Source organism: Rhincodon typus, chromosome 7, assembly GCF_021869965.1.
Source record: "Rhincodon typus isolate 14 chromosome 7, sRhiTyp1.1, whole genome shotgun sequence".
Classification (NCBI taxonomy): Eukaryota; Metazoa; Chordata; class Chondrichthyes; order Orectolobiformes; family Rhincodontidae; genus Rhincodon; species Rhincodon typus.
The window spans coordinates 97,298,982-97,325,617 of record NC_063338.1 but is presented as its reverse complement, the minus strand read 5'-3'; the positions used below and the strand labels follow the sequence as shown (position 1 = coordinate 97,325,617).

Genomic DNA, 26,636 nt, shown 5'->3' with positions numbered 1-26,636 from the left:
CTCTCCCCATCACCCTGTATCCATCCCCAAACTAATCCCACTGCCCCGTTCTCTCCCCATAGCCCTGTATTAATCCCCAAACTAATCCCACTGTCCCACTCTCTCCTCATAACCCTGCATCAGTCCCCAAACTAATCCCAATGCCCGGTCTCTCCATAGCCCTGTATCAATCTCCAAACTAATGCCACTGCCCCACTCTCTCCCCATAGCCCTGTATCAATTCCCAAACTAATCCCACTGGCCTGCTCTCTCTCTCCATAGCCCTGTATCAATCCCCAAACTAATCCCACTGCCCCCCTCTATCCCATAACCCTGTACTGATGCAATAGGGGCTGTGTTTCAGATCTGTCATTGCGTGCAGTTTCTCCTTACCATGCAGTGAGAGTTTGGAGAAGTCGGGGAGAGTGTGTGAAAAGGCTACACTTGGTGTGCTCCCGACAGTGTGACTCGTGATTCCGCTCGGCACATTAGTGGTGGTCTTGCCATTGACGGTGGCATAGTTTGTTGTACTGGTGCCACGGTCCCCGCTCGACATTCTCCTCTTCTCCGGCAGGGCAGGTTGGGGGCCAATGACCATGTAGCTTCGAGATGGTGAGGAGCCACTGGGCACTGTGTGGCTGGAGGTGGAAGCTGGCACCGGGCTGCTGGAGTTATAGTAGGCCGGTGAGACGGGGAATGCCGGTGTTCCTGGTGAGACGTATCCTGTAGAGCTGGCCTGGTGTGACAGGGTGGGATACTGCTGATCTAGCTGTGCTGTAGGACTCGAGAATCCGTACGGCTCTGTGATGGGGGTGCTGGGAGTGACAGGGGCACTAGCACTCAGAATACCTGGATATCGGGACAGGATGGGGCTACTGGAGGTGCCGGGTCCAACTCCGTGAGCACTCCCTTGGTGCCTGGTCATTCCTGGACTTCCCGGCGCTCCGGGACTCATTATCCTCCTGCCCAGGGATGGGCTTGGCGGGGTATTGGTGGCCACTGTCCTGTGTAGGGGCTGGGAGCTCAGAGTTGCTGCTCTGTCCTGAGGAGGTGCTCCTGGGCTTAGGGAAGACTCTGGCACCATCACAAAGCTTCCTGAGGAGCTGCCTGTTCCTAGGGCAGACTGGTTAGATGGACTGTTGTTAAAATAGCTACTCTCTGTGTAGGATGGCTGAGAGAAACTGGCCGATCTCAAACTAGAATCCAGAGATGGGTGGGCTGTACTGACTCCATGTCCATTGGTATCTCCTGGCGAAGAGTTGACGATGAAGGAGCTGGGGGAGGAGAATGAGAAGAATGAAAGCTGGAATTGATATCAGTTGAGAAGCGAGCATTGGACAAAGCAGAGGGGACACCCATCTTCCAGCCAGAGTGGGGTCAAAGGTCTCCCCATGATCTTGGACAAGTATGGCCAGCTTTCACCCAGATCTCCCCCAACCCAGTGTCCCCAGGAGAGTCACTAAACAGCCTCCAGTTCATCACAAAACAAACCTACCCCAAACTGCCTCCCAGGGTCACCACCTTCCAATCATGAGCTCTTATCTCCACATCACAAAATTGTTACGGTGCTGGAGGAGGCCATTCGGCCCATTGCGTCTGCATTGCTTCTATTATCCCATGTCAATCTCTAGCCCTTTCCCCATTTCCTTGCAAACCGTTACTATCCAAATAGTCATCCAATGCTCAGTTGAATGTTCTCCCCCCACCGACTTGAAGATCAGGCTACCTCCCTGTAGTGGTCAATAAAAACCGAAAGAACTGCGGATGCTGTAAATCAGGAACGAAAACAGAAATTGCTGGAAAAGCTCAGAAGGTCTGGCAGCATTTCTGTCTCCTGTGGTGGTCACTGGCCAGTGTGATGACTGACAAGATTTGGAGAACCACACACACACACCAGGTAAGGCCCAGGCTGTATTCTACCTGTACTCCTACTATTGTTCCCAGATGGGAATGTGGATGGCATTGGCTAGGCCAGGACTTTCGACCTGTCCCTAACTGCCCCTTGAACTGAGTGTCTCATGTGGCTATTTCACAGGGCAGTTAAGAGTCAACCACATTGCTGTGGGTCTGGAGTCACATGCAGACCAGACCAGGTAAGGATGGCAGTTTCCTTCCCAAAAGGACATTAATGAACCAGATGGCGGAAATTACAGAGGAGCAGGAAAGCTGATGTTTCGGGTTGGGATCCTCCTTCAGAAATTTCTGAATCAGCATTTCTGAAGAAGGGTCCCGACTCAAAACGTCAGCTTTCCTGTTCCTCTGATGCTGCCTGGCCTGCTGTGTTCCTCCAGCTCCACACTGTGTTGTCTCTGACTCCAGCATCGGCAGTTCTTACTATCTCTGGCAGAAACTGAAGTCTGTCATTAGGTTAGTTTCTGGTGCCAAGTTTTATTGAATTCATACATTACCATCTTCCACGGTAGGATTTGAACCAGGTCCCCCAGACCATAACCTGGGGTTCTGGGTGACTATTCCAGTGATATTACCACTACACCAGCCCCAGGTAACTGAGAAGCACACGGATAGAGGTACTGGGCTGGGGTTTACCATGAAGCACTCAGTCCCACTCAGTGATTGCAGCATGCGTTCCCCAGTGCTCACCTCTCCATGCTGAGTAAGGGGCTGCTGCTTGAAATGGGGTTGGGGGATGTGAATGATGTGTCACAGGGTACACTGCTGCTCGGGGCTTCCACCGTGTAGCTCTGTGATGGCGGAGAGGGAGCCTGCAGATCGCTTGCCCCGACAGCTGCTGTCCTCACCACAGACTCCACGTAACTCCTGGGCTCTAAGGAAGGAACAAAACAGGAAAGGGACAGGAGATTGAATCAAAAAGCCTAGAAACTGTCCAACTGGATAGGACACCACAGAGGAACACAGGAAGCAGAGCAAATCAACAGATATCGACAGCCCACAATAAATATTCCATCCTCACCAGGACGGATTTACATTCCTGCATACAGGGCGCTCCTGATTTACCAGTGTCTGACTTACAAACACTCAGATTTACAAACACAGTCTCATACTTGAGGGTAATTGTAAAGATCTGACAGATAACCATTGCCCAAACTTACAAACAATTGCTTTCCATCATCTGGCACTGTGCTCTAGTTTGTGTACACATCGACTCATGAACAGACTCAGGACTGGATTTGTCCACACCCTGGGAACGCTATAACACGGCACGTCTTATTGGATAACCCACCACCTTTATTATACAATGACAGTATGTATTACTGGCTCCCCACTCCTGCATCTTACACTCCAATCCGGTTCATGATCAGGAAGGGGATACGGGGAGAAGGCAGGAGAATGCGGTTGTGAATAACATCAGCCATGAACAATTGGCAGAGCAGACTCGATGGGCCAAATGGTCTAAGTCTGCAGTTATATCTTGGGTCGTATTGGCCTGTGGTGTGCTCCTGTCCTATTGGTTAGTTCTCAGTGAGCTGGACTCAACGCAGTGCAATAGCATACTCAACTATCCTGAGTGGGCGTGGGGGCTGGAGGACCAGGGACAGTAACCTGATGGTATGTGGGAGGAGGTGGACTGGGGAACCAGGCACCATCCCATCACACAGCCTGACCTCACTGGGGCTGTCTCCAGCTGGTGGGGCTCACCAGCCTGCCTTGCTCATGGAGTTAAAAACCACACTGGATCTATTTCCAACCTGATTTCAGTTCATTTCACACCAAACATGAATGCAGGAACAGAGTGTCATACACACTCCTATACACAGACATCTCAGATACTGAAGCAGTCCATGTTCACATACAACAAGATCTGGACAATATCCAGGCTTGGGCTGACCAGTGGCAAGTGACATTCACGCCACACAACTGCCAGGCTATGACCCTCACCAATAAGAGACAATCTAACCACCATCCCTCGACATTCAATGGTGTTACCATCACTGAATCCCCCACTATCAACATCCTGGGGGTTATCATTGACCAGAAACTCAACTGGACTCACCACATAAACACAACGGCTACACAGGCACATCATAATCTAGGAATACAGCAGTAAGTAACTCACCTCCTGACTCCCCAAAGCCTGTCCACCATCTACGAGGCACAAGTCAGGAGTGTGATGGGATACTCCCCACTTGCCTGGATGGGTACAGCCCCAACAACACTCAAGAAGCTTTACACCATCCAGGGCAAAGCAGCCGCTTGATTGGCACCACATCCACAAACATCCCACTCCCTCCACCACCGACGCTCAGTAACAGCAGTGTGTACTATCGACAAGATGCACTTGTAAGGAGTCAACCCACAGCAGGAGGACTGCAGTTGTTCAAGAAGGCAGCTCACCTCCACCTTCTCAAGGGGCAAATAGGGATGAGCAAGAAATACTGGCCCTAGCCAGTGATACCCATGATGCATGAATGAATAAAATCAAACGTTAGGTACTGGTGGGATAGGATCAGGGGAATTAGTGTGCTGCATTATGTGGAATTCCTCTGGAACATCTGCTATCCTCTAATGCAGTGGAATTGAGATCGGAGGATCTCATTGCTGCAGATGGCTGTGGAAAACAAGTCATTGAGTATACTTAAGACAGAAATAGGTTCCTGATTTGTAAGGAGATCAAGAGTTTTGGGAGAAGGCAAACAAATGGGGTTGAGAAACATATCAGCCCTGATTGAATGGTGGAGCAGACTCAATGGGCTGAGTGGCCTCATTCTGCCCCTATATCTTATGATCTAATTCCTTGGAAGTTTCTGCAGCACAGCAACGAGAGCTGCATGGCAATCCCAACGCTCCCAGTTTTGGAAAAGTTTGGGAAGCTTTGTGATCTTGGACAGGTCTGTGTAATCTCACAAGCGACTGAAAACTGGAAGTTCCTAGCCTCATCCTCGCAGGGGCAAGTTACGAGCTGGGTCTCAATACGCATAACGTACATCACAGAGACTCAGCAGCATTCATAGCTCTGAAAGAGAAACACACTGAATTTAAAATGGCATCATTGGCCAAGGGGGATACGAGGCAACAGCGAGAGAGAGAGAGGAACCTAGTCATAGCTAGTAAGAGAGAAACAGGAGGAGAGACAGTCATAAAAAGAGAGGTATTGACAGTCAGAAGAGAGAAAAGCAAGGAGGAAAAACAGATCAGGAGAAAGATGAAGAGTCAAAAAAGATGAGTGAATCAAAATAAGCAAGCAATAATGAGAGACAGTGCAAGAGTTAAAAATACAGGAAACCAGAGGGAGGGAGAATGAGAAAGAGAGAGTACACAGCTAACAATCTACAGCAAGTTCGAGAAAGGGAGCAGGAAATAGAGAAAATAAATAAAAGAGGAACAGATTGAGAAAGGAGAGAGTGGGAGACACACAAACAATAATATTTAGTGAAGGCAGAGGAGAAAGAGAGAGAAGGGACCAGTGAGATGGAGAGATAGAGACAGTTACCTACATACCAATTCCCATCAGACTGCACTGAGGTTTGGGAGAATTGTGAAGTGATAAATCCAGCAGAACACACCACTATCAGCATCTTCCCTTTCAGCTCCAGCAAGCTCAGTCCCTTAGGCCAATATTGGAGTCCCTTTCCCCTGCATCCTCTCACAGCTCTCTCACTCTCGTTATCCCACAGATACACTCTCCCCTGAGCTGCCAGTCCACAACCCTGTGAGGTCTACAGTCTCGAATTGACAAAAGGGCAATGGCGGAAAACTGATGGCTCACAAAGCCATGTTTCCAATCAGCGAAACGCGATCACAGCCCTCACCAGAAACACCAAATCATTTTCACAAGCATTGCTGCACCATTTGTTCCTTGCTTTGATTACACAGAGGCACCAGGCCTGGTCATGATCCAGTAAACTGTTAATTAACTTTGCCCTAATTTCAGCAAGCACACTGCTTGCCTTGTCTTCAAGTCAGTCACGATGCCCTCTGTGTTGTTCCACAGGGCAGAGAGAGACAGATGGAGAGAGAGGGGGAGAGAGATGGAAAGGGAGAGAGAGACAGAGGGGGAGAGAAGGGGAGAGAGATGGAAAGGGAGAGAGACAGAGGGGAGAGAGGGGGAGAGAGAAAGGGGAACAGACAGAGGGGGAGAGACAGAGCAGTAGACAGAGAGGGAGGAGAGAGAGGGAGATGACAGCAAGGCACAGAGGGAGAGATAGAACGATACAGAGGCACAGAGAAACACAGAGACACAGAGAGGGAGAGAGACGGAAAGGGAGAGAGACAGAGGGGGAGAGACAGAGCAGTAGACAGACAGAGAGGGGAGAGAGAGATGACAGCAAGGCACAGAGAGAGAGAGTTAGAACTATACAGAGGCACAGAGAAACACAGAGACACAGAGGGGGAGAGAGGGACAGAGAGAGAGGGACAGGGAAAGGGAAGAGAGGGAGAGAGAGAGTGAGGGGAAAAATGGAGGTGAAGGGAGAGACAGGTGGGCAGAAACACAGATACGGGATGGAAAGGGAGAGGGACAGTGAGGAGAGAAAGGGAAGGGGGTGGTGAAGAGAGATAGGAAGAGGAGGGATAGGGATGAGAGATGCTGAAGGATTCAGACAGGATTGAAGAGTGAGCTAACCTCAGAGCTTGGGAACACAGGCTTTGACTAAACCTTGTTTGAAAACGATGCTGGGCAGGGAGCCTGTTGGGAATTCTGGAACAATTCTCGGCTGTGTCTTTTCTCTCTCTGCTGCTCAGTCCCTTTGTAGCTGCACTTGGCAGCTCCACAGCTCCAGTGAGCAATGCTCCCCTTGCCTTGTTCACACTGAAAGCCTGCCCTGCAACTGAGAGCTGTCCCCCTTCAGCCAACACGTAGGCCCCGGGTAGGGACAGGCTGCCAGCCCTGACTCGCACAACTCTCCCCTGTCACTCCCTAAAGCCCCTTAGCTCCTGCTCAGCTGCTTCATTCAAGATGGCCATCTCCCCAGTTCCTGTAAGGCCTCATCAGGGATTTCCTCAGTCTATCAGAGAGATACATTTGGGACTTGGAATACTTTGATTAACTCTTAACTCCCCAGAGGAATGGGGCTCAATAACAGGTGCACCTTCCCAAGTAGAGACAAAAAGACAGAACTCTGTATCTAACCCCGTGCTGTCCCAGTCCTGGGAGTGTTTGATAGGGACAGTGTAGAGGGAGCTTTAATCTGTAGCTAACCCCGTGCTGTCCCTGTCCTGGGAGTGTTTGATAGGGACAGTGTAGAAGAAACTGGAATAACATGCAAACCCCACACAGTCGCCCGAGGGTGGAATTGAACCCGGGTCCCTGGCACTGTGAGGCTGCAGTGATAACTACAGAGCCCCCATGCCACCCTGTGCAATCAGTGTGCCACTTTCTAGATGTGCCTTTATTCCAGGATCCTTGCAGAGGTCCCATGTAGCACAGGTAAATATTTGAATAAAGGGCAGGAGTGTTTTCCACGGTGTCATGGAGAATATTTACCCCTGTCATCAGGAGCACCTCGTCACATTGTATTGTGCGGGAGACTCATGGTTGTCATTGGTTGCTGCATTCCTGATGTCTTTACAGTGACTACAATGCAAATCAAACTCATTGGCTGTAAAATGTGTCGGGATAACGTAGAGGTTATGAAAGGTGCTATCTTAATGCAGATTCTCTTCTTTGTCCCTGTTTTAGAATCTTGAATATTATTCACCCACACCAGGTTTTATGTTATTGTTATGTCCCTTTCCACCTCTCACTCCATCAAATCACAGATGAGTGCAATCTCCCTGTGAAGTAGGTAAAACATCACTTTTCACTGTACGTTGGAACACATGACACTAATAAATGAAATCAAGTCAAAAGTCCCACCCAGGGGAGGACATTCCACCCATTGAAGCAGTGCTAGCTCTGTTGAATTGGTTGCACTCCCCCGTTGGTCTCCCATTTCACCAACACTTTTATCCCTCAAATAAGTATTCACTTCCTTTTAGAATTTGTTCAAACTGCCCTCTCAGGGAGAACATTCCAGATCCATTTTTCACAAAAGATGTTTCTCTAATCATTTCTGATTAACCTCTGTCCTCTGGTTGTAGCTTTGCTATTTAGAGGAAACAGTTTATTTATCAATAGTCTTCATGGTTTCAAATACCTCAAGCAAATCTCCACTGAACCTTCCCTGCTCTGAAGAGAACAGCCCCAATGTCTTCAGTCTGTTGACATTCCTGGAATAGCTCAGGTCTAGTACCGTCCCCAGTAAATCACTTCCATTTCCCCAAATCCACCCACTGCCCTTCCTTAAGTCTGTGGCTCACAATTAGACCCAAATCTCCAACTGCAGATGCAAAACAAACCTTCCACATCCGACAGAGGTTCACCTTCACATCCGCCAACTTGGTCTACTGTATCCGTTGCTCCCGATGTGGCCTCCTCTACATCGGTGAGACCAAGTGGAGACTCGGAGACCGCTTTGTCGAGCACCTACACTCGGTTCGCAACAAACGACAACACCTTCCAGTCGTGAACCACTTCAACTCCCCCTCCCAGTCCCTGGGTGACATGTCCATCCTGGGCCTCCTCCAGTGTCACAATGATGCCACCCGCAAACTGAAGGAGCAGCACCTCATATTCCACCTCGGGAGCCTACAGCCCAATGGCCTGAATATGGATTTTACCAGATTCAAAATCTCCCCACCCCCGGCTTCATCCCATGTCCAACCCTCCCTCCCATCCCTGCCTCCTTGACATGTCCATCTTCTCTCCCGCCTATCCACTCCTCCCATCTCACTGACCAATCCCCACCACTCCGTACCTACACTCACCTCTCACCATCCCACCTACCTTCCCCAGCCCCACCCCTCCTCTGTTTATTTCTGAGCTCCCTTCCCCCTCCCCCATTTCTGAAGAAGGGTCCCTACCCGAAACATCAACTTTCCTGTTCCTCTGATGCTGCCTGGCCTGTTGTGTTCCTCCAGCTCCACACTGTTTTATCTCTGACTCCAGCATCGACAGTTCTTGCTATCTCTATACTTCAGAGAGTCATGCACAACTGCCACACCTGGTGGATCCCTCTATTCCACAAACCTCTTTTCAATTTGGGTCCTTTAGCTTCTAAGCCAAATTTGCAGATGGAAATTGATGAAAAGGCAGATTGTGAGAGGGATACAAACAGTTTACAGAGAGATATTGATAGGTTAAGTAAGTGGGCAAGAAGTTGGCAAATGCAGTATAATGTGGGAACATGTGAAGTTGTTCATTTTGGAAAGGAGAACAAAAGAACAGAATATTATTGAAATGGAGAAAAACTGCAGAAAGCTGCAACACAATGGGACTTACAGGGGCTTGTGCACAAAACACAGAAAGCTAGTACACAGGGGTCGCAGGGAATCAGGAAGCCTAATGGAATGTTGGCCCTTATTTCAAGTTTATTTTATTCATTCTCAGGATGAAGGCATCGCTGACCAGGCCAGCAGTTATTGCCCATCCCTAATTGCCCAGAGGGCAGTTAAGAGTCAACCACATTGCTGTGGGTCTGGAGTCACATGTAGGCCAGACCAGGAAAGGATGGCAGTTTCCTTCCCTGAAGGACATTAGTGAACCAGATGGGTTTTTCCGACAATTGACAATGGATTCATGGTCATTGTTAGGCTATTAATTGCAAATTCTTTTACTGAATTCAAATTCCACCATCTGCCATGGTGGGATTTGAACCCAGATCCTCAGAACATCACCTGGGTCTCTGGATTAATAGTCTAACAATAATACCATGAAGCCATTGCCTTCCCCATTGTTGAGGTATAAGAGTTGGGAAGTCCTTTTGCAACTATACGAGGTGCTGGGGAGAGCATATTGGGAGTACTGTGAGCAGGTTTGATCCCTTAATTGAGGAAAGATGTTATTTCACTGGAGGCAGTTCAGAGAAGGTTCACTTAGATGATCCCTGGTGTGGAGGGATTGTCATATGAGCAGAGGCTAAACAGTTTGGGACACTGTGCACTGGAGTTTAGAGGAATGAGAGGTGATCTCATTGAAACATATTGGATTCTTAAGGGGCTTTACGGGGTAAATGCTAAGACCATGTTACCCCTCATGGGGGAGTCTAGTCCTACACTTTCCCACATGAGGAAACAACCTCTCTGCATCTACCCTGTCAAGCCCCTTAAGAATCTTGTATGTTTCATTAAGGTCGTCGACCATTCTTCTAAACTCCAGTGAGTACAGGCCCAACCTACTCAACATCTCCTCATAAGGGAGTCCCTCCATACCCAGGACTAACCAAGTGAGCCTTCTGTGAACTGCCTCCAGTGCCAGACTACCTTTCTTCAGATTAGGGGGGCCCCAAAAACTGTTCACTGTATTCCAGTTATGGTCTGACGAGTGCCTTGTATAGTTTTAGCAAAACCTCCCTCCTTTTATACTTCAATCCCTTTGAAGTAAAGGCTACCATTCGATTTGCTTTCCCTATTACCTGCGGATGATGCTGCGATTCTGTGATTCACGAACGTGGAGCTGCAGGTTTCTGCAATCTTTCTCCATTTTGATAGTCATATAAATAATTTTCAACTCCTCTATTCGTCTTGCGAAAGTGCAGTTGCCTCGAGCAAATCTCCACTGATTTGTGCCACTCCTTTGAATTTCCATTTTGCTCCCTCTCTCTCTCTGTCTCCTTCTCCCTTCCCCCATCCCAAACCCCCATTCCCCACCTCCTTCATCCTCACCCCCGCCCCATTCCTGTTTCCCTGTACTCCAATCCCATCTTCATGCCAAGGAGGAAGTTGTACCTTGTCCAAGAGTTGCTGACTGGAGAAGTACATCAGCTGGATTGTGCGGTTTCAGGCCCAGGGCGGAGAGTGGGGTCTTGGCTAGTCCTGGGGGGGAGCGGGCTGCTGCAAACAGACAGAACACTGTGTTTAGAGAAAGGAGACACAGCAATGGGCTGAGTGGATGAACAGGACGAGGGAGTCACTTTTCCCTGAGTAACAGCCGAGCAGGAACTGGGACCACTCCTTCCCTACGATGCTACCGAATCACTGAGCAACTTTCCTGTGACCGTCTGCCTTGCTGATCGGCACCATGATCAACATCAACAAGGGAGACAGTCCGAGAACCTGCTGGCATTTTACTGCAGTCTGCTGGGATACAGTCAGCTGGGACACAGACTTCTGGGATAAAGTCTATTGTTGGGAGACTGCTAGGACACTGCCTATTGGGACACAGTCTGCTTGGAGTCTGCTGGGAGACAGGCTGCTGTGCTTCACCATGTCAAGATAATAACTTCTTGCTACCCAAAAGATATGCAAGAGACAGCACTTGCACACATGATGACAGCTTCTAGCTATTGGGAGCTAATAGTTGAAACAGTCAGGTATGACTGCAGGGTAGTGGGAATAGTTTGGGGATTGATACAGGGCTATGGGGAGAGGGGGGGCAGTGGGATTAGTTTGGGGATTGTTACAGGGCTATGGGAGAGGGGGAGCAGTGGGATTAGTTTGGAGATTGATACAGGGCTATGGGGAGAGAGCGGGGGGCAGTGAGATTAGTTTGGGGATGGATACAGGGCTATGGGGAGAGTGCGGGGTTATTTCAGAGTCCCGTGTATTAGTGTGAGATGTAGCAGGTCAGTTCAACTGTGTCTTTCACTTTCCATCTCGCTGGGAATTCAGGAATTAACTGATTTCTTATGAAAGGAGTTTGAGAAAATAAAAGTAAAGGAGTGATCTCACCCCCACTGGTGGGACTGATTGGTGCTCCATCCATTTCCTCGAAAGCCTCTCTGTAGCTGTGCATGTTTGGCTGAAGAAGACAAAGTGGCAGTTAGGGGTCACAGCAGCAATTAACCTCACTCAGCGGCTTTGAGCATCTCTCTTGGGAAAGATTCTCACACACTCAGCCCTGCTGCTCTCAGGAAAGAATGCATTTGATGCAAGAGGAGGCCATTCAGCCCCTTGAGCTTGTTATACAGGAACAGGAGGCTATAGAGCCCCTTGAGCCTGGTACATACAAACAGGAGGAGGCCACTCAGCCCACTGCAGCAGACACTTTGCCGCAGGCTGATGTCTCTCTGAACCTCCTGCAATACTGCATTCCCATTCCCTTCCCACCCAGATATTGAACCAGCTCTCTCCCCAAGGCTGACAGCCAGGCCTAGGCCACACCCTGCTGCTGGGAGGTGAGCGAGGCCGATGGAGCCAGTCTCTTGGACACACACACTGTCAGTACGCTCTCACCTCGCGGGGATGTCCTCCTGGGTTCGCAGCGATGGAGCTGGCCAGTTCGGGGGAGACGCAGCGGACTGGGGAACGCACGGTGGGGCTCTGGGGGCCACTCTCTCCACCGTTCTCATACTGTCCCTCGCTGGCTGTTCTGCGTCTCGCACTAGGCCCCATCCCCTCGGGGCTTGTGGCCTGGGACCGTATTCCTGGGTCAAAGGACAAGTGGACGCTAAGTCGTAATATCAGCTCAGGGAGTGCAACCACCCACCCCCACCCCCTCCCCCAGCTCTGACCCCCTTCCTTGGCACAGATACCCCTCCCCAGCACTGACACCTCCCCCACCCAGCCAGTATTAGCCCCACCTCTCCAAGTGCTGACCCATGCCTCCCCATCACTCGCTCCAGGCTCCTTCCTGTATCTTGCGTGTTCAAAGTTATTCCTGCTCCCTGCACAGTGAGATCCTGGTTTGATTCTTTTGGGCTGTGGCTGCCCTGAGGCTTCTTGCTCCTTATGTCTAAGTGAGGATATTGAAGCAAAAACGTAGAAAATAGGAGCAGGAGTAGGCCATTCAGCCCTTCAAGCCTGCTGCACCATTCAATATGATCATGGCTGATCATCAAACTCAGTCCCCTTTTCCTGTTTTCTCCCCTTTCCCTTCGATATAATTCTTAAGGCTAAAGGGATCAAACTCCTACTTGAAAACATTCAATGTTTTGGTCTCAACCACTTTCTGTGGCAGAGAATTCCACAGGCTCCCCACTCTCTGGGTGAAGACATTTCTCCTAATCTCAGTCCTAAATGGCCGACCCCCTATCCTTAGACCGTGACCCCTGGTTCCAGACTGCCCCACCATCGGGAACATCCTTCCTGTGTTTACCCTGTCTCGTCCTGTTAGAACTTTACAGGTTTCTTTGAGATCCCCCCTCATTCTTCCAAACTCCAGTGGATATAGTCCTAACTGATGCTTCTCTCCTCATACGTCATCCTCCTGCCATCCCAGGAATCAGTCTGGAAAACCCTCGCTGTTCTCTCTCCATCGCCAGAACATCCTTCCTCAGGTAAAGGTGACCAAACTCTTCTGCTCCTTCGGCACTGCGACACTCTTCTGTTGACATCTGTACAAAGTAGGTTCTCAAATCCAGCTCGCAAATGTTGTGTCTGAGACCCCCCCTCCTCACATACTCATTACAAATGGTGTCTCTTCCCTTGCTGATATCAGGCTCATGTCATTGATCACATCCTCATGGTTTACATATAACATTATATTATTCTTCCCTCCCCCACTCAAAAACGTCCCCCACCCCCCCGGCCCACTCCCCCCTCCTCCGCAACCCCCCCACCCCCAGCCTCCCCACAGCCCTGCCCCTCCCTCCCCAGGCTCTGTGTATAATCCTTGGGAGTTAACAATAATCTCCCCCTCACTACTGCCAGCCGCTCTGGGGAAGGGGGAGGGGATATCACTGGAGCATTGAAGAACCAATTTTCCCCACTCTGTGTTTGGAGATGGTCAGCTTGGGTTGTTATCTTTTGGAGCAGAGAAGGCTGAGGGGTTCCTGATAGAGGTGTACAGGATGATGAGGGGCATGGACAGGGAGAATAGCAAGCAGTGTTCCCCTTAGTGGGTCAATAATGAGGGGGCATAATTTTAAAGTGAAAGGCAGGAGTTTTAGAGGGGATTTTAAGGAAAACCTTTCTCACCCAGAGGGTGGTGGGGGTCTGGAATGCACTACCTGGGAAGGTAGTTTGAGGTGGGAAACCTCATAACCTTTAAAAAGTACTTGGATGAGCACTTGAAATGTCATAACATTGAAAGCTTTGGCCCCAGTGCAGGAAAGTGGGATGGATGTAGGTGGCAGTGTATTTGTGACAGTACAGACGTGATGGGCTGAAGGGTCTCTTCTACACTGTATGATTCTATTACAGGGGGTTCTCTCATGGAGTGGGAAGACAGAGCCTGGAGGTGACATCATGGAGCACCCAGGTACAAGTGTGATCAGTGTTGGTGCCAGGATCTCACCCACCATCGCCATAGCAACCCATACCACCTATCCCCCCCGCCATCTGAAGAATCTGGTCTGGAATGTACATTTATAAAATCTGCTTCATTATTCAGTCAGACCATGGTTGACCAACTCCATTTCCCTGCTCCATTCCCTTCATATCATTAGTCTGTAGAAATTTATCTCTTTCCCGCCTTGAACATACTCAACGATTGAGATTCCACTGTTGCCTGGGCAGACATTCCCAAAGATCTACCCCAGCCCCACCGAGGGAGATACCTCTCCTCATCTCGGCCCTAAATGCCCCTTATCCTGACACTTTGTTCCTCAGTTCTAGATCCCTGCCTTTATTTTGAGACTCTGCCTCCAGTTCAGACACCAGCCCCACCCCAACACGGCAAACCCGTTCACACACAAAATGGAGGCAGGAATAGGCCATGTAGCTCCTTGAGCCCATTCCACCTCCACTTCATGTTCTCCACTCCCATATCCCAGATAACGCCAACTCCCGTGACTCAGGAACCGACCTCTCCATCTCCTCACGCTGTTAGGTGGAAATCCCAGTGGCTCTCACACTTGTCAGAGTAGACAGTGGACTGACAAGGCCAGGAGATCCCCCACCCTCCTCCTCCCACCTTTGTCACATGTGTCCACATCTTACTCTGATAGGTTACAGCTGTCTCTTTAAGGTCATCCTCAAACAACCCCATCTGTGCCCAGCCATCACTCGCTCTGATTGAATCTCAACAAACTGGGCCCCTTTGGGAGCTTTGACCTCAAAGGTCAGGGATTTGTGAGAGAGATGGCTGGAAGGATGTTTATTTACTCAGAGTGATTATACCCTGTACCTCGCAAATCCAGTTGGTATTAGAATAACAAGAGCGTCAATTGCCAGTGTGATTCCCTTTCTAACACTGTACCCATCCAGCAGTATGGCATTTTACACCAGGCAACAGCCACAGGGGACCTTTAACTAGGAACAAGAGGAACCCTTCTCAAGCTTATTATATCAGCACAGGAGACCATTCAGTCCCCTTCTTGAGCCTGTACATAGGAATAGGAGGCCATTCAGCCCTTTGTTTGAGCCTGTTACAGAGGAACAGGAAGAGGCCACTCAGTCCCCTCTTCAAACCCGTTACACAGGAACAGGAGATAGGCCCATTCATCTGTCCCTACCTTGAGTACATTTCTAAGGAGCAGTGTTTCAAATCCATACACATTGTTCCACCCTTCATTGTTGAAATGTTTAATCCTGATGTTTTGTAAAATTCTGGATGGTCCTAAGTGGTAAACAATTTCAGTCTAAATTTGTCTCCATTCTGAATCTCGATGACAGGAGATGTTCTATTACCTCGGGGCCTGTTTCAGATTTTACAGGAATGATTTACTCTGTTTAATACGTCTCTATGACAACCATCGAGACTAACACAAGCCTGTTTGAATTAGTGAGCAACAGGAGGCCAGAGAAATTTCTAGATCTGACAAGAGAGGAATGGAGAAACTATTCAGTTCTCAGTAAATATTTACAGTTTCCTGCACATGGGAAGTCCTTGATAAAGAAGGCAATCAAAACTCTACAAATATGGACACCTCCATTCTAAAGTCATTTAGCCCTGGCACTAGCTGTGTACTCTCACCTACCTGACTCTACACAATAATAACACAGTGTGTGTGATCGTGAGTTTCTTTTATTCATTCATGGGACGAGGGCGTCGCTGACCAGGCAGCATTTATTGCCCATCCCTAATTGCCCAGAGGGCAGTCAAGAGCCAACCACATTGCTGTGGGTCTGGAGTCACATGTAGACCAGGCCAGGTAAGGATGGCAGTTTCCTTCCCTAAAGGACATCAGTGATAGTGTGAAGAGAGAGTGAAAATGAGTGTGATAGTTAGTGTGATAGTGAGAGTGAGTGTGATAGTGAGAGTGAGTATTAGTGTGAGAGTGTGTCTGATATTGTGTTAGTCTGGAACGTACTCAGTATCTGAGCTTCTGAGATTGAGAATTCCAGAGATTACCCTGGAGGAGAAAGATTATCAGGAGCGAGCGGGAATGTGGATTTGAGGACACAATCATGACCTTATTGAATAATGGAACTGACTCGAAAGGCTGGGTGGTCTAGTCTAATTCATATGTCCACATGAATAAGGAAATTCTTCCTCGCACTGAAGAGTTTGAGATTGTGTCCCTGGTTCTAGGCCCTGCTGAATCAGGGAAACGTCTTTCTGTATTTACTCTGTCTAACCCTTTAAAAATTCTATACGTTTCTCTGAGACACCCTCATCCTTTCAAACTCGAGTGAACACAGGACTGAGGGTGTTGTACTTAAATGCATCCAGCATATGAAACAAAAGTAAATGAGTTTGTAGTACAGATTGAAATTGGCAGGTACAGTGTCATGGGGATCACAGAGATATGGCTGCAAGGGGAACTAAATATCCGAGGATACACGTCCTATCAACAGGACAGGCAGATGGGCAGAGTGGGTGGAGTTGCCTTATGGGTAAGAAATGAAATTAAATCAATAGTAAAAAATGAGTTGGAGTCAGACGGTGTAGAATCAGTGTGGGTAGAGTTGAGGTACAGCAAAAGGGAAAAAAAAGACCCTGGTGGGAGTAGTGTACAGGCCTCCAGGCAGTAGTCAGGACGTGGGGAAGAAAATAAATCAGGAAATAGAAAAGGCATGGAAGCAAGGCACAATTACAATAATCATCGAGACTTTAATATGCAGGTGGACTGGGAAAATCAGGTTGGGAGCAGATCCCAAGAAAAGGAATTTATGGAATGTCTACAAGATGTTTTTTTGGAACAGCTTGTGGTAGAGATTACTACGGAACAGGCAATTCTGGATTTAGTGATGTGTAATGAGACAGATTTAAATAGGGAGCTTAAGCTGAAGGAAGCCCTAGGGGGACAGCGACCATAATATGATAGAAATCATTCTGCAGTTTGAAAGGGAGAAGCTGCGATCAGATGTAATAGTATTACAATTGAGCAAAGGGAACTACAAAGGCATGAGGGAGTAGCTGGTTGGAGTTGATAGGAAGGGGAGTCGAGCAGGGAAGATGGTGGAGCAGCAATGGCAGGAGAGTATTTTGAAGTAATCCAAAAATACCCTCACCAACTCCTACAGATGTACCATTGAAAGCATACTGTCTGGGTGCATAACGGCCTGGTATGGCAACTGCTCTGCCCAGGACCGTAAGAAACTACAGAAGGTGGTGTGCACAGCCCAGACCATCATGGAAGCCAACCTTCCATCCATGGACTTCCATTTACACGGCTCGCTGACGCAGCCAACATCATCAAAGACCCATCGCATGCCGGTAATGATCTCCTACAACCTCTCCCATCAGGTAGAAGATACAGAAGCCTGAACACATGCACCAACAGGTTCAGGAACAGCTTCTTCCCAGCCGCTATTAGACTAATGATTGGACCTGTCTAGCTTGAAATAATGTTGGTCTTGTTAATGATGATCTTGCTTCACACACTTCCTGCGCAGTGTAACCTGTATGCCTCACTCTGTCTCAGTCTTTTTTTCTCCCTATGATCTGCCTGTACTGCTCACAAACAAATCTTTTCACTGTACTTAGGTACACATGACAATAAATCAAATCCAATCAAATCAGTTCGGGAGACACAGCAAAAATTCATTGCAAGGAAGAAACATACTAAGAGGGAGACAAAGCAATTGTGGCTGACAAGGGAAGTCAGGAACCACATAAAAGCAAAAGAAAAAGCAGACAATGAGGTGAAGATTATTGGGAAACCAGAGGATTAGGGAAGCCTTTAACAACCAGCAGAGGACAAGTAAAAAACGCAGAAGGGGAGAAGATGATGACATTTTTTATTTATTCACAGGATGAGGGATTTGCTGGCTAGGTCAGCATTTATTGCCCATCTTGAGAGGTAGTTAAGAGTCAACCACATTGCTGTGGGTCTGGAGTCACACATAGGCCAGACCAGGTAAGGATGGCAGTTTCCTTCCCTAAAGGACATTAGTGAACCAGATGGGTTTTTCCCAACAGTTGACAATGGTCATCACTAGTCACTTAATTCCAGGCTTTTATTTAATTCAAACTTCACCAACTGCCATTATGGGGAGTAAGTTATTGGAGGGGATTCTGAGAGACAGTATTTACATGCATTTGGAACAGCAAGGGCTGATTAGGGATAGTCAGTACGGCTTTGTGCGTGGGAAACTGTGTCTCATAAACTCGATTGAGTTTTTTGAGTTTGTGACCAAGAAGATAGATGAAGGCAGAGCGGTAGACGTTGCCTACAGGGACTTCAGCAAGGCCTTCAACAAGGTTCTGCATGCTGGACTGGTTAGTAAGGTTAGATCACATGGGATCCAGAAAGAGCTAGCCAGTTGGATACAAAATTGGCTTGACCGTAGGAGACAGAGGGTGGTAGTAGAGGGTTGTTGTTCAGACTGGAGGCCTGTGACCAGCGGTGTGCCACAGGGAGTGGTGTGGATCCACTGTTGTTGTCATTTATATAAACAGTTTGGATGAAAATATAGGAAGCATGGTTAGTAAGTTTGAGGATGACATCAAAATTGATGGCATAGTAGACACCAGAGAAGGTAACCTCCGAGTACAACAGAATCTTGATCAGCTGGGCCAATGGACTGAGGAGTGGCAGATGGAGTTTCGTTTAGATAAATGCAAAGTACTGTAGTTTGCTGAGGCAAATAAAGGCAGGATTTATACAGTTAGTGGTAGGGCTTTGGGGAGTATTGTCAAACAGAGAGATGTAGGGGTTCAGGGACAAAGTTCCTTGGAAGTGGCATCACAGACAGACAGACTGGTGAAGGTGGAATTTGGCACACTTGCCTACATCGGGAAGAGCACTGAGTGTAGGAGTTGGGATGTGATGTTGCAGCTGTATGGGATATTGGTGAGGCCATATTTTGGAGTACTATGTACACATCTGGTCACCCTGCTATAGGAAGGATGTCATTAAACTGGAGAAGATGCAGAAAAAATTTACAGTTTGATTTATAAGCAGAGGCTGGATAAGCCTGGGACTTTTTTTCCCCGGAGCGTAGGAGGTTTAGGGGTGACCTTATAGAGGTTTATAAAATCATGAGGAGCATAGATAAGGTGAATAGCCAAGGTCTTTTCCGTAGGGTAGGGGAGTCCAAAATGAGAGGGCACAATTTTATGGTAAGAAGGGAAAGACTTAAAAGGCACCTGAGGGGCAACTTTTTTACACAGAGAGTGGTTCATATGTAGAATGAACTGCCAGAGGAAGTTGTAGATGCAGACACAGTTACAACATTTAAAAGACACTTGAACTAGTACATGGATAGGAAACGTTTAGAGGGATATAGGCCAAACGCAGGCAAATGGGACCAGTTTAGTTTGGGAAATCTGGTCGGCATGGACAAGTTGGGCCGAAGGGCCCAGTTCCTTGCTGTATGACCCTGTGACTCAATACCTTCCAATTTCTCACCCTTTAAGAAACATTGTGCCTTTTTGCTTTTCCTAACACCTCACACTTATCATGTTTTATTTCATCTTTCACACACTTTCCCATATAGTCAGTTTGTCCAAACTGCTTTGAGCCTCTTTATATCTTCCTCACAATTAACATTCTGTGTTTCATCAGAACTGCAGAAAGGTCACTGGACCTGAAACATTAAACTCTGCTTTCTCTCCACTGATGCTGCCAGACCTGCTGAGTTTCTCCAGCAATTTTTGATTTTGTTTCTGATTCCCAGCATCTCCAGTTCTTTGGTATTTTTCTCCCTCCTTAATTACTCTTTTGCTATTTACATATCTGTAGAATTCTTTAGGATTCCCCTTCGTGTTAGCTAATAGTGTTTTCTCATATTTTTCTTTGTTTCTTTCTTATTTGCTTTTATATCTCGCTTCTAAGCCTTCAATACTTCTCTCAGTTATCAATTGTACTTTCTGCCTTACACATATTAGAAGCATGTTCTCCTTTCTAACGTTATTTTGTCATCCAGGGAGGTCTGGATTTGTTTGCCCTACCTTTCCCATTTGGGGGAATGTACCTCGACTGTCCCTGAACCATCTGCTGTCTGTAGGTGACCCATTGTACAGTTACTGTTTTCCCCACCATCCTCTTAGTCCAGTAAATCCTGCCAAATCTCTGCTCTTGCTCCACCGAAGTCACCTCTCTGTCAACTGATGTTTTTTTATTCTTACTCTGGATTATCGCTTGTCATCCTCCACCATCATCCTGAACTTTATGTTACAATGATCGCTGTTTCTTAAATGTTGCCCGACTGACACTTTATTCACTTGGACCACCTCACTTTCAAGGACCAGGTCCAACAACATATCCAATAGTATCTTGCTAGTTTACATTAACATTCTAATCTCCCCATCTACCTATCGTCGTCTATTCTCAGCCCTTAGCCAACATCAAGACAGAGTGAAGGAATGAGATAGACAGCTTAGTATCACGTTGCAAAGACAACACTCTCTTCCTCAGTGTTGGCAAAATGAAAGAGCTGGTCACCAACTTTAGGAAGCAGAGTGGAGGACGCGCCCCTGTCTGTATCAATGGCGTGAGGTAGAGGTGGTTGAGAGCTTCAGGTTCCTGGGAGTAAATATCACCAACAATCTGTCCTGGTCCATCCACATCAACACTATGGTCAGGAAAGCACTGCAATGCCTCTACTTCCTCAGGGGGCTAAGGAAATTCGGCATGTCCACAAGGACTCTTACCTATTTTTATAGATGCACCACAGAAAGCATCCTATCCAATGCATCACAGCTTGGTTTGGTAACTGCTCTGCCCGAGACCATGGGAAACTACAGAGAGTTGTGAACGCAGCCCAGTCCATCGCACAAGCTAACCTTCATCTATACTTCCCACTGCCCCAGGAAACAAAGACACCCCCCCTCCCCATCCCAGTTATACTCTCTTCCACCCTCTTCCGCTGGACAGAAGATACAAACGTTTGAAAACACACACCGACAGCTTCCTCCCTGCTGTTATCAGATTTACGAATGGATCCTTATATTTTAGAGTTGATCTTTCTCTGCACCTTCTTTGTACTGTATTACTATATATTCTGCATTCTGTTCTATCACCCTGATGTTCTTATGTAAGGTATTATTTGTCTGGATAGCACACAAAACAATACTTTTCACTGTATCTCATTACGTGACAATAATAAATCAAATCAAATATCCCACCTTGCTGAATTTCAAAAGGCTTCCAATCATCAGGTTTGCTACTTTTCTGGCAGCTTTATAAGCCTTCTCCTTTGGTTTACACGATGAATAGAATGGGTACAGAGGATATAAATGACTGAGTGCGGGGTAATTAAATATCAGAGTTGTCCAACATTTAATATGGCGGATCACGGGTCAATTTTTCTATCATGCAATTGGACAGTGAGAATATTTCAGAAAGATAATGTTTGGCAGTGTGAGCATGAATTTCGAAAGGAAAAGTAATTCCAAAGTAATAACTTGATTATTTAAATAGCCATTTAAAAGTGCGAAGCAGCAGAGCTAACTGATCAAGCTGGTTTTAAGGTTAAGAAGCAGAGCAAGACAGAAGTAGATTAGGTCCCCAAGCCTCATCATTAAGGAAACAGACGGGACCAGAGCTGAGCTGAAGAGCTGTCAACTAACACTGATGTTGGCTTATTTCTGGTACGATACATTCACAGCTGACCCCTCTAAAATTTATATAAAGTTCGCAGTGCTTTCCATACCCTAACTACATGCAGCATAAAAGAAGAATTTTTATTTATTTGCACATGGGATGTGGGTGGTGCTGGCCGGGCCCAGCATTTACTGCCCGTCCCTAGTTGCCCCTTGAGAAGGTGGGGGTGAGCTGCCTCCTTGAACCGCTGCAGTCCATGTGCTGTGGGTTGACCCACGATGCCCTTAGGGAGGGAATTCCAGGATTTTGTCCCAGTGACACTGAAGGAACGGCGATATATTTCCAAGTCAGGATGGAGAGTGGCTTGGAGGGGAACTTGCAGGGGGTGGTGTTCCCATGTATCTGCTGCCCTTGTCCTTCTAGATGGAAGTGGTCGTGGGTTTAGAAGGTGCTGTCTGAGGATATTTGGTGAATTTCCGCAGAGCATCTTGTAGATAGTACACACTGCTGCTACTGAGCGTCGGTGGGGGAGGGAGTGGGATGTTTCTGGATGTGGTACCAATCAAGCTGCTGCTTTGTCCTGGATGGTGTGGAGCTTCTTGAGTGTTGTTGGAGCTGCACCCATCCAGGCAAGTGGGGAGTATTCCATCACACTCCTGACTTGTGCCTTGTAGATGGTGGACAGGCTTTGGGGAGTCAGGAGGAGAGTTACTTGAAGGGCTGAATGGCTGACTCTTACTCCTGATTTGAATGTCGTTATGTATGTACAGTAGGTGGGGAGTGTGTATGATTGAGTTCAGGGGCGTGTACGGACTGGTGTGCAATGTGTATGTGAGTGGGTGTATGGAGTGTGTGTATCTTGGGCATTTCAGAAAATCTCACAGTATAGAGCAAAATCATGATAATGGTTATGACAAAAACAGGCCAGAAACTCCAGGGACACAATTCCCAGAGTGACTGGGATCTAGGGTCCTCGATCGCATTATAAACTAATGACAACTGCTCAGACATCAGGTATGTGTGAAACTCAGGAGCTGTTTGATGTGGGTCACTCGCTAAAGAAAACTAAAGCAGCCATTGTCACACAGTGCAAACAGAAAGCTGAAAATAAAACTTTTGATCAAATGAATCACGGGACAGCAGTGGGAGGGCGGGGGGTCTCTCGGGCAATGCAGCATTCCACTGTCAAACAGCTTGGTCTGGAATGTCTGCTCCCTGGTGTCAGGGCAGAAAAGCAACATGAAAATCTCCAAAACGTTGGCTGTCCCCTCAGGAACACTGAGAGAGAGAAGCCTGGGATAGCCCAGTGTAGAGGCAGCCAGTGTTAATCGAGATGTACAGGAGACGGAATTCCTTCCCCTCCCAGGGCAGAGGGGAGATGAGCCACATCCTAAACATGACATTCAGGAGAATTAAAATCACACTACCTTCTGCAATCTACCCACTCCTCTCCAGATCCCTCATTCCCATCCAGCCTTTTCCCATATTTCTGAGTCTTACCCACATTCTCCCCACATCCTTCTATCCCACTCGCTGGCAAATGGCCTTGTGGTATTATCGCTAGACTATTAATCCACAAACTCAAGTAATGTTCTGGAGACATGGCCTCAGATCTTGTCATGGCAGTTGGTGGAATTTGAATTCAATAAAAAAATTCACCCAAATCTCTCCACACCATTCAATCCCACCCTTCTCCCCACACCATTCAATCCCACCTTCTCCCCATCCCATTCAATCCCACGCACCCTCTCCCCACACCATTCAATCCCACCCACCCTCTCCCCACACCATTCAATCCCACCCCTCTCCCCACACCATTCAATCCGACCTTCTCCCCATCCCATTCAATCCCACCTTCTCCCCATCCCATTCAATCCCCCCCCCCCCCTCCCCACCCCACTCAATCCCACCCACCCTCTCCCCATACCATTCAATCCCACCCACCCTCTCCCCACACCATTCAATCCCACCCACCCTCTCCCCGTATCTCTCAGCAGTTCCTGTCCCACTCTAACTTTCTGGCAAATACAATTATGAATATTTTTTAGTCATTTTGCATTGTAATTTGAGATAAAGCCTCACCATATTGGCCCTGAGGAAATGGTCCTGGGTATATTTTGATGGTTTTATTGAAATGTGAGGCCAGTCCAGAGGGCAGTTAAGATTCATCCACATTGCTGTGGGTCTGGAGTTACATGTAAGCCAGATCGGGTAAGGATGGCAGATTTCTCCTACTGAAGGACATTAGTGACCAGGTGACCAATGTGAGATTTGGTCTCTGTCCTATTGATGTGTGATACCAGTGGTGGCCAATTGTATCCAAATGAGCTCTATGGATAGTTGAATTTCATGACAATATGGGACAGTGAAACAGATCAAAAGATTTTGACAGGGTTCAGGAGTTCAGAGATAGTCTTTTCCTGTGCGGGGTGAAGGGCAAGATTGGTAGGTGTAGGGAATGCTGAATGACTAGAGAAATTGAGGCTCTAGTCAAGAAAGAGAAAGAAGCATATGTCAGGTATAGACAGCAGAGATTGAGTGAATCCCTAGAGGTGTTTCAAGTTTGTACGAATTTACTTAAGAGGGAAATTGGAAGGGCAAAAAGGGGACATGAGATTGCTTTGGCAAGTAGAGATTCTTTTTGCCAAAGAGATTCGACAGATACATTAAGGACAAAAGGGTAACCAGGGAGCGAATAGGGCCTCTTAAAGATCAACGAGGCCATCTATGTATGGAACCGCAGGAGATGGACGAGCTACTAAATGAATATTTAGAGTCAATATTTACTGTGGAGAAGGACATGGAAGATAGAGAACTTGGAGAAAAACATAGTGATATCTTAGAGTGTCCATATTACAAAAGAGGAGCTGCTGGCCACCTTAAAACACATAAAGGTGAATAAATCTCCAGGACCTGATCAGGTGTATCGCAGAACTTTGTGAGAAGCTAAGGAAGTGATTGCTAGACCCCTTGCTGAGATATTGTTATCGATAGCCACAGGTGAGGTGCCGGAAGACTGAAGGTTGGAAAATGTGGTGCCACTATTGAGGAAAGATAGTAAGGAAAAGTCAGGGAACTATAGAGCAGTGAGCCTGATGTCAGTGGTGGGTAAGTTGTCGGAGGGAATTCTGTGGGACAGGATTTATGTGGATTTGGAAAGGCAAGAGATGATTAGGGATAGGCAACATGGCTTTGTGCATGGGAAATCATGTCTCACTAACTTGGTTGAGTGTTTTGAAGAACTAGTGAAGAGGATTGCTGAGGGCAGAGTGGTGGACACGATCCATATGGACTTTAGTAAGGAATTCGACAAGGCTCCTCATGGTAGACTGGTTAGCGAGGTTAGATCACATGGAATACAAGGAGAACTGGCTCAAAGATAGGAGACAGAGGGTGGTGGTGCAGGGTTGCTTTTCAGACTGGGGGCCTGTGACCAGCGGTGTGCCACAAGGATCGGGGCTGGGTAAGCTGTTTTTCATCATTTATGTAAATGATTTGGATGTGAACATAGCGGGTATGGTTAGTAAGTTTGCAGATGACACTAAAATTGAGGGTGCAGTGGACAGTTAAGAAGATTATCTCAGAGTACAACAGCACCTTGATCAGATGGGCCAATGGGCCAAGGAGTGGTAGATGGATGAGGTAGTAGATTTGCTCACCGAGCCAATGTGTTTGATTGCAGACATTTCATACCCTGCTAGGTAACATTGTCAGCGTGCATATAAATAACAAGTGGGACAGAACACTAACACTTCACTGGGGGTGCATGGACGATGTTACCTAGCAGGGTGACAAAATGTCTGTAACCAAACACACTGGCTCAGCGAGCAAATCTACAACCTCATCCACAACGTGAGCTACAAATCTTCTCAAAAACTTTAAAAAGTGGCAGATGGAGTTTAATTTAGATAAATGTGAGGTGTGGCATTTTGGTAAGGCAAATCAAGGCAGGACTTGTACAGTTAATGGGAGGGTCCTAGGGTGTGTTGCTGAACAAAGAGACCTTGGGGTGCAGGTTCAGAGTTCCTTGAGAGTGGAGTCGCAGGTAGACAGGACGGTGAAGGTGTTTAGTACACTTGCCTTTATTGGTCAGTGCATTGAGTATAGGAGTTGGGAGATCATTTTGAGGCTGTAAAGGACATTGATTAGGCCAATTTTGGAATACTGTGGTCAATTCTGGTCTCCCTCTTTAGGAAGGATGTTGTTAAACTTGAAATGGTTCAGAAAAGATTTGCAAAGATATTGCCTGGGTTGGAGGGTATGAGTTATAGGGAGAGACTGGATAGGCTGGGGCTATTTTCCCTGGAGCATTGGAGGCTGAGGGGTGGCCTTATAGAGGTTTATAAAATCATTAGGGGCATTGATAAGGTGAATAGCCAAGGTCTTTTTCCCAGTGTAGGGGTGTCCACAACTAAGCAGCATAGGTTTAAGGTGAGAGGGGAGAGATTTAAAAGGGGCGTGAGAGGCAACATTTTCACACAGAGGGTGATGTGTGTATGGAATGAGCTGCCAGAGGAAGTGGTGGAGGCCGGTACAATTACAACATTTAAAAGGTGTCTGGATGGGTACATGGATAGGAAGGGTTTAGAGGGATATGGGCCAAATGGGGGCAAATGGGACTGGATTAATTTAGGATATCTGTGCGGCCATGGACGAGTTGGACTAAAGGGTCTGTTTCCATGCTGTATAGCTGTATGACTGAATGAGTGTATGTCTGTACGACTGTATGTGTGTATGCGTGTATGTCTGTATGACTGTAATTGTGTATGAGTGTATGTCTGTATGACTGTATGTCTGTATGACTGTATGTATGTATGAGTGTATGTCAGCACGACTGTATGTGTGTATGAGTGTATGTCTGTACGACTGTATGTGTGTATGAAGTTTATGTATGTATGACTGTATGAGTGTATGACTGTATGTGTATATGAGTGTATGTCTGTACGA

At 47.3% G+C, this 26,636-nt stretch overlaps 1 protein-coding gene across 1 annotated transcript in view; it reads right to left on the bottom strand.

Annotated features, from left to right (window-relative positions):
• Nucleotides 1-26,636, bottom strand: part of LOC109937127 (tensin-1-like) — a 112,114-nt gene that overhangs the window by 31,825 nt on the left and 53,653 nt on the right. The window contains exons 9-13 of the mRNA XM_048599287.1: nucleotides 12,109-12,299; nucleotides 11,605-11,674; nucleotides 10,663-10,767; nucleotides 2,581-2,764; nucleotides 373-1,253 (exon numbers count right to left, since the gene is read on the bottom strand). Coding sequence (XP_048455244.1) covers nucleotides 373-1,253; nucleotides 2,581-2,764; nucleotides 10,663-10,767; nucleotides 11,605-11,674; nucleotides 12,109-12,299 — 1,431 coding nt within the window. The remainder of the gene's footprint in view (nucleotides 1-372; nucleotides 1,254-2,580; nucleotides 2,765-10,662; nucleotides 10,768-11,604; nucleotides 11,675-12,108; nucleotides 12,300-26,636) is intronic.